The sequence below is a fragment of the Labrus bergylta genome, chromosome 8 (assembly GCF_963930695.1).
Source record: "Labrus bergylta chromosome 8, fLabBer1.1, whole genome shotgun sequence".
NCBI lineage: Eukaryota > Metazoa > Chordata > Actinopteri > Labriformes > Labridae > Labrus > Labrus bergylta.
Window position 1 is genome coordinate 33114938 of NC_089202.1, and position 12500 is coordinate 33127437.

Here is a 12500-nt window from a genome sequence, read left to right on the forward strand (position 1 = left end):
GACATAATGAAGAGCTCTTAAGATAAAAACTTCTCAATCAATTTCCTGCTCGCACTCTAACGAGGATCTGAATGATGGAGACGACCACACGAGGAATTCATTCTGACTTGATCTCTGAAATATCATCGAGCTGAAAGGATTCTGATGTTTTTAATAAAATAATTTAAAACCATCGACTGGAAATATTAAAGGATGAAGCCTGAGTGACGTCATCAGTTCCTGCAGGGGGTGCTGGAGTCCCATCAATGGCGCCCCCGTCTGTCCCTGCAGGGGGCGCTGGAGTCCCATCAATGGCGTCCCCCGTCTGTCCCTGCAGGGGGCGCTGGAGTCCCATCAATGGCGTCCCCCGTCTGTCCCTGCAGGGGGCGCTGGAGTCCCATCAATGGCGCCCCCCGTCTGTTCCTGCAGGGGGCGCTGGAGTCCCATCGATGGCGTCCCCCGTCTGTTCCTGCAGGGGGCGCTGGAGTCCCATCGATGGTGCCCCAGTCTGTTCCTGCAGGGGGCGCTGGAGTCCCATCGATGGCGTCCTCCGTCTGTTCCTGCAGGGGGCGCTGGAGTCCCATCGATGGCGCCCCCCGTCTGTCCCTGCAGGGGGCGCTGCAGTCCCATCGATGGCGGTCTCCATGCTGGAAATGCTGTCTCAGTGTAACTTTCAGTCAACCTAACGACAGGCTGAGAGCTGGAGCTGAGGCGGGTTTTAAACCTCCTGACAAACCGTTACACCGCGCCCACCTGTCAATCAGGTCAGCTACACGCCTTATTGTGAATAACTCTTATCCTTCATCAAATCAAAACTGATGAGTCATCAAAACATTCACCCCCCGTACAGTGTGTGTCCATCCAGACATGAGCTAATCACACCTATTTGGTTTTTTGAACCAGGCTGTAAACATGTTCATCTCTGCTGTAAAAACAGGCTTTTTAGAATGGGTGTGTATGTGACTTCCTGTGCTTCTGCAGCCAGCCTCTAGTGGACACTCCAGGAACTGCACGATTTTACACTTCAGCATCATCTTGTGGAGAAACAGACAAACAGCACATGGGAACATTACAGCCCTGATATAACTGTTTTTTTTCTGTGTTTCCTGTGTGTTTATTGTCATGGTAACCGATAATCTCTTAATTGACTTATATGATTATGAACCCACTCACAACACCTTCTCCAAGTGTGTGTGTGTGTGTGTGTGTGTGTGTGTGTGTGTGTGTGTGTGTGTGTGTGTGTGTGTGTGTGTGTGTGTGTGTGTGTGTGTGTGAGAACAGGTTACATGTTCACAGTTATTTCTGGTGGCTCTCGGCTCGTTTCTTTTCATCGCTCTGAATCCTCCTGACTGCCAAACCTCTGAGGAGAAAACGTTGCTTTTAACTCTCCTCTGGCTCGTGTTGGTGTCGTGATGCAGAAGGAGAGAGCTCCAACGTTATCCAACAGCTGCTAATGAGCTGCTACTAAAGGAGCAGTATGTAACTCTGCCCCCCTAGTGTTTAAAATGGGTACTGCAAATTCTAAATTCTAAACATCATAGAGAGCTGTCTCCCCCCCCCCTCCTCTCTAGAGTGGATGCTCACTCAGGTCACCATGTGGTGGACTCTGAAGCTTCAGTGTTTATCCAGCTCTGCATGGGTCTGTAAACCTTTCTGTGTTCTAACCTCTCTCCATTTTTCAAAAGCATCTCCAATATTGATCCTAGTTTGAGCACGTTTCTGCTCGTGGAGCTTATTAGAAACATGCAGAGGCTTTTTAGGTCGGGTACAATCACTTCTATCTGAACCACTTCTCTTGACCGCTTCCATCACTGCAACACCTGTTGACCTGATAACTGCTGTTTACATTGTGACTCATTGTTGTTTACTTCCTGACTCATCGTTGTTTACATCATGACTAATTGTTGTTTACATCATGACTCATCGTTGTTTACTTCATGACTCATTGTTGTTTACAATGTTACTCATTGTTGTTTACTTCCTGACTCATCGTTGTTTACATCATGACTCATCGTTGTTTACTTCATGACTCATTGTTGTTTACAATGTTACTCATTGTTGTTTACTTCCTGACTCATCGTTGTTTACATCATGACTTATTGTTGTTTACATCATGACTCATCGTTGTTTACTTCATGACTCATTGTTGTTTACATCATGACTCATTGTTGTTTACATCATGACTCATCGTTGTTTACTTCCTGACTCATGGTTGTTTACATCATGACTCGTCGTTGTTTACTTCCTGACTCGTCGTTGTTTACTTCCTGACTCATTGTTGTTTACATCGTGACTCATTGTTGTTTACTTCCTGACTCATCGTTGTTTACATCATGACTCATTGTTGTTTACTTCATGACTCATCGTTGTTTACATCATGACTCATTGTTGTTTACATCATGACTCATTGTTGTTTACATCATGACTCATTGTTGTTTACATCATGACTCATCGTTGTTTACATCATGACTCATTGTTGTTTACTTCCTGACTCATTGTTGTTTACATCGTGACTCATTGTTGTTTACATCATGACTCATTGTTGTTTACTTCCTGACTCATTGTTGTTTACATCGTGACTCATTGTTGTTTACATCATGACTCATTGTTGTTTACTTCCTGACTCATCGTTGTTTACATCATGACTCATCGTTGTTTACTTCCTGACTCATCGTTGTTTACATCATGACTCATTGTTGTTTACATTATGACTCATCGTTGTTTACATCATGACTCATTGTTGTTTACATTATGACTCATCGTTGTTTACATCATGACTCATTGTTGTTTACTTCCTGACTCATTGTTGTTTACTTCCTGACTCATTGTTGTTTACATCATGACTCATTGTTGTTTACTTCCTGACTCATCGTTGTTTACATCATGACTCATCGTTGTTTACTTCCTGACTCATCGTTGTTTACATCATGACTCATTGTTGTTTACATTATGACTCATTGTTGTTTACATTATGACTCATCGTTGTTTACATCATGACTCATTGTTGTTTACATCATGACTCATCGTTGTTTACATTATGACTCATTGTTGTTTACATTATGACTCATTGTTGTTTACATTATGACTCATCGTTGTTTACATCATGACTCATTGTTGTTTACATCATGACTCATTGTTGTTTACATCATGACTCATTGTTGTTTACTTCCTGACTCATTGTTGTTTACTTCATGACTCATTGTTGTTTACATTATGACTCATTGTTGTTTACTTCCTGTGGGTTTCTGTTTGTCTTTCAGGGTTCGATTCCTACTTCACCTCGAGGACTCTGGAGAACAATCGCAGGAACGTCTGGTTCGCTGAGTACTGGGAGGAGAACTTCAACTGCAAACTGATGAGCTCCTCCAAGAGGGACGAGAGCAGCAGGAAGTGCACAGGTACAGGTGTTCATGCACCACAGAATACACACCTACACACGCCCGCGCCCGCACGCGCCCGCACGCGCCCGCACACGATTACAAAGAACAGATTCCCTCACAGCGAGCTGACATCATGGCGTGCTGATGAGCATCATCATCATGGCGTGCTGATGAGCATCATCATCATGGCGTGCTGATGAGCATCATCATCATGGCGTGCTGATGAGCATCATCATCATGGCGTGCTGATGAGCATCATCATCATGGCGTGCTGATGAGCATCATCATCATGGCGTGCTGATGAGCATCATCATCATGGCGTGCTGATGAGCATCATCATCATGGCGTGCTGATGAGCATCATCATCATGGCGTGCTGATGAGCATCGTCGTGAACACTAATGATCCTGTTACATTATCGAGCCACACGACTCAACATCTCATCGCCCGTCTCTTTAATAAGGAATTATTTAGGGTTGCAGAGCCGTGATTGGCTGGTGAACAGTCCAGGGTTTAACCCCGCCTCTCGACCAATCACAGCTGGGGTCACCTCCAGCCCCCGCGACCCCCTAACGGGACAAGCGGTATAGATCAGGATAGTTCAGTCGTGTTTGTGCACCTTGCGTTCTCTTTGCTGTGATTGGTCGATTTGTTTCCATGTTGTTTGGTCTTCGTTGTCGTTTCCTCTCCTCGTCCTCATTCTGGATTTATTTTAATTTGTTCGTCATCCTTTTTTGTACTTTTTGTTTCTTTGTCTTCTTCATTTCTTTTGTTCTCGTCTTGAATCTTCTTGTTTTCTTCTTCCAGTTTGATCTCGTTTTATAATCGAGTCTTTACCCTCAGGATTTAGCTCTTAAGCTCTTTAAAGTTGTTTCTTCTCTTTCTCGTCTTCTTTGAGTTGTTTGGCCTCTCTCAGCCTCTGTAGTTTACTTTTTGAGCGTCTTTGTGACATTTTGTTTCTGTCAGAGTCTCTGAGCTGAAGAGAGACGCAGAATGAAGGACGTCAATAAAAACCACGTTAGTGTTGGACGGAAGCGGCAGGAACTCCATGTTCAAATCATCATCAGGACGATTCCACTTTGACTCTGAGCCGTCCCGTCACACGGAGGCACGAGGGCGCCGTGATGCTCCCGACCAGCTCTGGTTCAGTTTCTCTTCCTCGTCATTAAACTCGACACTGAAACACAAACGTCCCCACGCCACGGCTTGTCAGAGGGCGCCGTCTCCTCACCGCTCGCCATCATCCCACACAGCTTCCCTCAACTTTAGAGTGTTCTGATTGGATATTAACTCGGGGGAGGGGTTTCCTCATCCCAGGCACACACACACACACACACACACACACACACACACACACACACAGAGACACACACACACACACACACACACACACACACATACACACACACACACACACACACACACACACACACACACACACACATGGAAGCTCGTTGTACATGAAACCATATGTTGAGAGTTGTTGCGTTCTTTAATTGTTCTTGGAGTCGATCAGCTGTTCTCTGACGCTTCATGTTTGTCTGTGAAATGAGCGATATGATGACATCACGACTTTTATCTGCATCCAAACAACATCGAGCGTGACTGATGGCTGCTGCCAGAGCGGCGTCGTCCTGCAGCAGCTTTCAGAACAGCTGATCGAAGCTCACACACACACACACACACACACACACACACACATTTATAAGACCTCTGTTACGCCTGTCGTCTTTAGCTTTATGAAACGCTTGTGAAGATGGTGGACTGTGACTTCAAGGTGCCACCAGCTCATCCTGCTCAGGGTTATCCCAGCATGCACTTGGGGAGAGGAGGGGTGCTCCACAGGGGGCGACACACCTACAGCGCCGCCTGCAGCCGCCGCTTCACCTGTGAACGAGTCAGTCTGTGATGTGGGTTAGCTAACAGTGACTGCAGACACACAGGAACATCCAGGTTTGACACTTACTCATTTTAAAGTGACGGCTGGCCTCCTCTACACCGGGCGATCTGGCCCCATGCAGCGTCTTCTCATTGGACCGTCTTCTGATGGAGCGTCACAAACCATCACTTCAGTATATTCTCGTCCTCCAGCTGACTCAACGTGTCCCGCGTCTCTTCGTCTGGTTCTCGCTCTGACACGCTCCATGTTGGTAGCTTCCTCTAGTTTTTCTTCTCGTCTTTCCTCTTCACATTTATTCTGTTCCACGGGTCAGAGCCCTGGCCCGGGAGGAGGAGCCTGTGTTTGACGACGCACATGGCTTGGTTTCAGAGCGCTTCTCAAAGGCGCTCATTGTTGCAAGGTAACAAATCTACCCTCACCTTCTCTTAGGCGTGACCGTTAGCTGTGTTTTAGCTTCGTACGCTTAATGTTTGACTTTATTTATGGAAATATCACCAAAAAAACATCAGCAGCAGCTCCACTCCTCAAACTCCAAAACACCAGAAGTCTCTTTTCCTGACAGCAGTCCTGCTTCTTCTTGATCTTCCAGGTGGTTTAGTTCCTGTGGGGTGGGAGCGAGTCTTCAGGCAGTGTGAGAGGACGGGGGACGGGGATGAGGAACGGGGGGAGGCTGGGGGCCGTGTGGAGCAGCGACTCGACTTTGAAGCTGAGATAAAATGATGCTGACGGGGTCGGGTGGGCGTCGTGTTTGGGGCGAGTTAAAGAGAGAGAGGAGACTCAGGGACTCCAGTTTAACTGATAACATTGAGCTCGGGGTCCCTCGGCCCCAGGCGGGGACACAGAGACAGGTTACAGAGTAGGCTCCGCCCCCTGAGGCTCCTCTAAAGAGAAACAGGAAGTGGAACACATGGCAGCAGTAATGACTGGTCTCTAAGCGAGCGGGTCGGGATGATCTGAAAACAGTCTGTTTGAATGAAAACAGAGGTGAACAGAGCAGCAGGCGGAGGTCAGAGCAGAGGTTTTCTTCAGCAGATGGTCGGTCTGTTATTCAGGAAAACACAGAGCGGAAAGTAAAGACACACCGTGGGGAAGAGGGATCAGAACATCTGCTTCTGCTCGCCATCCAGACTGTGTGTGTGAGCTGAATGTTTAGAGGACAGTGAAGTGTCGTCAGGAGGTTTTTATAAACTCACATCCAGCTCACTGGGAGTCAAAGTCTTCATCCTGCAGTGGAGCTGGGATCAGAGACTTCATGAAGACTCCAGTAATTAGTCTGGCCCCACCATGTTGGAGGGTGACCAGGCGTCTGCAGTAAAATATATTCATCACTTGCCCTACAAATGAAGACAGTCCTAGTCTAGTTTTCAAAGTGCAGGAATCAAGAGAACCATGACCTGTTCCAGCTGTCAATCAATCAGCACACACCTGGGGTCAAAGCCTCGCCAACCCGTCACCATCCTCGTTGCCTACATTACGCCCCACCGCCACAAAACAAAAACTCAAAGTACCAGGATGCACTGATTGGTGGAATACGACGAAAACTAGGACAAAGAAATGAGACGAAGCTACAGCAGAGACTGGGAACGTTTTATCTCCCGGGTGAAGACAGTGGAGGGCGACTCAGAGTTTTATTTTTGTAATCACACGTGTAGGAGAACACGACCTGAAGCGACACTCTGCATGTGAGGCTCACATGAAACGTCTGAGATGTGGATCTATGGAAACATGTAGTCCTGAAACCAGAAGAAGATTGGCCAACAGAGAAGGTGACAGCAGCTGGAATAACGAGAGGTCAACACACTGAGCAGCACTCACACAGGGCACCACTCTGTGGCTCCGCCCACTTTCAAACACTCAGAGATAATATCCTGTAACTGTAGTTCCAGATGTGCTTCACCTGAGTCTGTGGAGATATGAACATCCTGCAGAGCGAGTGTGACCAACCCGTGGTGAAGCGTTGTACACATTCATGAGCTGGTTTTAGAAGTGTTTGTTTTCAGGGTTATTTGGACTCTGGATGTGTGAGGCTGGGCATGATACTGGTTTGGTTCTAACAGGCTCCTGCAGTCATGCTATTAGCAGCCTTGCTAGCTGTGCTGCTCCCCGGCCTGTGTTACAGAGAGTTTAGTGTGTGTGTTTCCACTCGTCCTCAGCCAACCTGCCTTCTTCCTTTCTATTTCCTCTCATTATTTATTTATGACTTTGCACACCAAAGACAAATAAGGAACTCAACAAACACGGCGTCGGCTCTGCGTCTTCGTTTATTCCTCCTCTGTTTTCCTGTTTGTTCGGGGCTGTTTTTATTCCACCTGTGTGACAGAGGGTGAAGATTTGAATTGAATGTTAATGCAGCTTGTTTCACATCCACAACAGCCTCCTTTAATATCTGATGTTTTTCTAAGAACAATCCAAAGAATCGTCTGCTGTCGTCTTCCATCTTCATGAGTGGAACAACAAGAAGTTGTGATTATTTTTATTTGACTCATAAACTTAATCATGTTTATTTCTTATTCAGGCGACTGTGGCTCCATTAGATCGAAATAAATGTGGGGAAAGTCTCTTTGGTATCTCAGAACGAGGATTTAATCTTTAATCAGTGCTTTCACAACAATTTATTCTAAGAAAATATTCAGAATGACTTCAACAGATTCTCCTGCTTTGTTGATTTATAATATACATAATGATTTTAAAATTAGAATTGAATTGAAATTCTTTAACAAACAAACATGATCAAAAAGCAGAGATAACTACAGTTCCTCCAGTGTCCACTAGAGTCTGTCTCCTGCAGTGAGTCAGTCTCCATAGAGCTCTATGTTAAAATGTCTAACTTTACAGCTGCAGTTCCTCCAGTGTCCACTAGAGTCTGTCTCCTGCAGTGAGTCAGTCTCCATAGAGCCCCATGTTAAAATGTCTAACTTTACAGCTGCAGTTCCTCCAGAGTCCACTAGAGTCTGTCTCCTGCAGTGAGTCAGTCCCCATAGAGCTCTATGTTAAAATGTCTAACTTTACAGCTGCAGTTCCTCCAGTGTCCACTAGAGTCTGTCTCCTGCAGTGAGTCAGTCCTCATAGAGCTCTATGTTAAAATGTCTAACTTTACAGCTGCAGTTCCTCCAGCGTCCACTAGAGTCTGTCTCCTGCAGTGAGTCAGTCCTCATAGAGCTCCATGTTAAAATGTCTAACTTTACAGCTGCAGTTCCTCCAACGTCCACTAGAGTCTGTCTCCTGCAGTGAGTCAGTCCTCATAGAGCTCCATGTTAAAATGTCTAACTTTACAGCTGCAGTTCCTCCAGTGTCCACTAGAGTCTGTCTCCTGCAGTGAGTCAGTCCTCATAGAGCTCCATGTTAAAATGTCTAACTTTACAGCTGCAGTTCCTCCAGTGTCCACTAGAGTCTGTCTCCTGCAGTGAGTCAGTCCTCATAGAGCTCTATGTTAAAATGTCTAACTTTACAGCTGCAGTTCCTCCAGAGTCCACTAGAGTCTGTCTCCTGCAGTGAGTCAGTCCTCATAGAGCTCTATGTTAAAATGTCTAACTTTACAGCTGCAGTTCCTCCAGAGTCCACTAGAGTCTGTCTCCTGCAGTGAGTCAGTCTCCATAGAGCCCCATGTTAAAATGTCTAACTTTACAGCTGCAGTTCCTCCAGAGTCCACTAGAGTCTGTCTCCTGCAGTGAGTCAGTCCCCATAGAGCTCTATGTTAAAATGTCTAACTTTACAGCTGCAGTTCCTCCAGTGTCCACTAGAGTCTGTCTCCTGCAGTGAGTCAGTCCTCATAGAGCTCTATGTTAAAATGTCTAACTTTACAGCTGCAGTTCCTCCAGCGTCCACTAGAGTCTGTCTCCTGCAGTGAGTCAGTCCTCATAGAGCTCCATGTTAAAATGTCTAACTTTACAGCTGCAGTTCCTCCAACGTCCACTAGAGTCTGTCTCCTGCAGTGAGTCAGTCCTCATAGAGCTCCATGTTAAAATGTCTAACTTTACAGCTGCAGTTCCTCCAGTGTCCACTAGAGTCTGTCTCCTGCAGTGAGTCAGTCCTCATAGAGCTCCATGTTAAAATGTCTAACTTTACAGCTGCAGTTCCTCCAGTGTCCACTAGAGTCTGTCTCCTGCAGTGAGTCAGTCCTCATAGAGCTCTATGTTAAAATGTCTAACTTTACAGCTGCAGTTCCTCCAGAGTCCACTAGAGTCTGTCTCCTGCAGTGAGTCAGTCCTCATAGAGCTCTATGTTAAAATGTCTAACTTTACAGCTGCAGTTCCTCCAGTGTCCACTAGAGTCTGTCTCCTGCAGTGAGTCAGTCCTCATAGAGCTCTATGTTAAAATGTCTAACTTTACAGCTGCAGTTCCTCCAGTGTCCACTAGAGTCTGTCTCCTGCAGTGAGTCAGTCTCCATAGAGCCCCATGTTAAAATGTCTAACTTTACAGCTGCAGTTCCTCCAGTGTCCACTAGAGTCTGTCTCCTGCAGTGAGTCAGTCCTCATAGAGCTCTATGTTAAAATGTCTAACTTTACAGCTGCAGTTCCTCCAGCGTCCACTAGAGTCTGTCTCCTGCAGTGAGTCAGTCCTCATAGAGCTCCATGTTAAAATGTCTAACTTTACAGCTGCAGTTCCTCCAACGTCCACTAGAGTCTGTCTCCTGCAGTGAGTCAGTCCTCATAGAGCTCCATGTTAAAATGTCTAACTTTACAGCTGCAGTTCCTCCAGTGTCCACTAGAGTCTGTCTCCTGCAGTGAGTCAGTCCTCATAGAGCTCCATGTTAAAATGTCTAACTTTACAGCTGCAGTTCCTCCAGTGTCCACTAGAGTCTGTCTCCTGCAGTGAGTCAGTCCTCATAGAGCTCTATGTTAAAATGTCTAACTTTACAGCTGCAGTTCCTCCAGAGTCCACTAGAGTCTGTCTCCTGCAGTGAGTCAGTCCTCATAGAGCTCTATGTTAAAATGTCTAACTTTACAGCTGCAGTTCCTCCAGTGTCCACTAGAGTCTGTCTCCTGCAGTGAGTCAGTCCTCATAGAGCTCTATGTTAAAATGTCTAACTTTACAGCTGCAGTTCCTCCAGTGTCCACTAGAGTCTGTCTCCTGCAGTGAGTCAGTCTCCATAGAGCCCCATGTTAAAATGTCTAACTTTACAGCTGCAGTTCCTCCAGTGTCCACTAGAGTCTGTCTCCTGCAGTGAGTCAGTCCTCATAGAGCCCTCCAGAAAACCAACATGGCAGCTCTGCAGGATGAACATCTCTCCTTTAAACCCTCTGTGAGTCTCTGCTCTGCATTCAAGGTTGACCTCATTTCATTCACACGTTCCTCCACACGCACACACACACACACACACACACACACACACACACACACACACATACAATGGCGTCTTTGTTCGAAGCTTTAACCGTGTTCCTATAACTCCAAGCGTCGTGTTTCATCTGACGCCGTCCTGGAGTCTCTGCAGCAGAGACAGAGGCCACGTCAGTCTGCAGAAACACACACACACACACACACACACACACACACACACACACACAGGAGTGTTGTTGTCAGGAATAGAACAGCAGTTTGTTTACAGTTTGAGGTGGACACGTTACACGGCGGCTGACGCTCGCTGTTGTTTCGTCTCTGACATGGCGGCGGCGGCGACAGCAGCCTCGTGGGATTTTCCTCCCGTCACAGTGACTCTCTCTAAACAAACAGATTCACATTACACTGAGAATGTTCTGCAGGATAATCGGCTTTTTCTGCAGCAGCTGCAGATTGTTTTGAGATGGTGTTACGGTGCAGCATGGAAGAAGAAGAAGTTTTTACAGACTTACAAACTGATGATGGATTCTCTTTGTTCCTGTTTCAGAGAACATGAGTTCTTCATTTCTGTCAGGACCTAAAGACAATTTACACCAGAATCTGAAGAAGTGGATCTGGAGGAAATCAACAACCCTGACTTTAAGAAGTACCTCTGGTCACTTCCTGTCCGTACCTCTGGTCACTTCCTGTCCGTACCTCTGGTCACTTCCTGTCAGCACCTCTGGTCACTTCCTGTCAGCACCTCTGGTCACTTCCTGTCAGCACCTCTGGTCACTTCCTGTCAGCACCTCTGGTCACTTCCCATTTCATAATTGGAGCAGAGAAGTTTAAATGGGGATCTTTATGTTGTTGCTGTTCAGTGGTTGTGTGTGTAGTTTATTGAGAGTTTGCTGCACAGCTCACAGGATCAGGTAATGAGATCCCAGGTGAGGCTGAACTAACAGATCCTCAAATCTGCAGGAAAAACTCACCGTCACAGAACTCCTCATGTTAAATCACATTTCATGAATAAAGAAGACGACATGTTCGTTTATTTTAATAAATCAGGAACGTCTCACACAGAGCGGCATGAAGCCATCGCTTCTATCAAGTCAAGATGTTCAATTAAATAATTTAGTTTGTTAACATCGTACCCTCTAAATATTACTGGAAGAATCCTGAGTGACATCATCAGTTCCTGCAGGGGGCGCTGGAGTCCCATCGATGGCGCCCCCCGTCTGTTCCTGCAGGGGGCGCTGGAGTCCCATCGATGGCGCCCCAGTCTGTTCCTGCAGGGGGCGCTGGAGTCCCATCGATGGTGCCCCCGTCTGTTCCTGCAGGGGGCGCTGGAGTCCCATCGATGGTGCCCCAGTCTGTTCCTGCAGGGGGCGCTGGAGTCCCATCGATGGCGCCCCCGTCTGTTCCTGCAGGGGGCGCTGGAGTCCCATCGATGGTGCCCCAGTCTGTTCCTGCAGGGGGCGCTGGAGTCCCATCGATGGCGCCCCCCTTCTGTCCCTGCAGGGGGCGCTGGAGTCCCATCGATGGCGGTCTCCATGCTGGAAATGCTGTCTCAGTCTAACTTTCAGTCAACCTAACGACAGGCTGAGAGCTGGAGCTGAGGCGGGTTTTAAACCTCCTGACAAACCGTTACACCGCGCCCACCTGTCAATCAGGTCAGCTAAATGCCTTATTGTGAATAACTCTTATCCTTCATCAAATCAAAACTGATGAGTCATCAAAACATTCACCCCCCGTACAGTGTGTGTCCATCCAGACATGAGCTAATCACACCTATTTGGTTTTTTTGAACCAGACTGTAAACATGTTCATCTCTGCTGTAAAAACAGGCTTTTTAGAATGGGTGTGTATGTGACTTCCTGTGCTTCTGCAGCCAGCCTCTAGTGGACACTCCAGGAACTGCAGGATTTTACACTTCAGCATCGGCTTCATTTGAAAACACTGGAGGTTACTGCTTAGTCAAAA

At 46.7% G+C, this 12500-nt stretch overlaps 1 protein-coding gene across 1 annotated transcript in view; it reads left to right on the forward strand.

Annotated features, from left to right (window-relative positions):
- LOC110005555 (metabotropic glutamate receptor 7) overlaps positions 1–12500 on the forward strand; it is a 97774-nt gene that overhangs the window by 80994 nt on the left and 4280 nt on the right. Inside the window, exon 5 of the mRNA XM_065958047.1 lies at positions 3240–3377. Coding sequence (XP_065814119.1) covers positions 3240–3377 — 138 coding nt within the window. The remainder of the gene's footprint in view (positions 1–3239; positions 3378–12500) is intronic.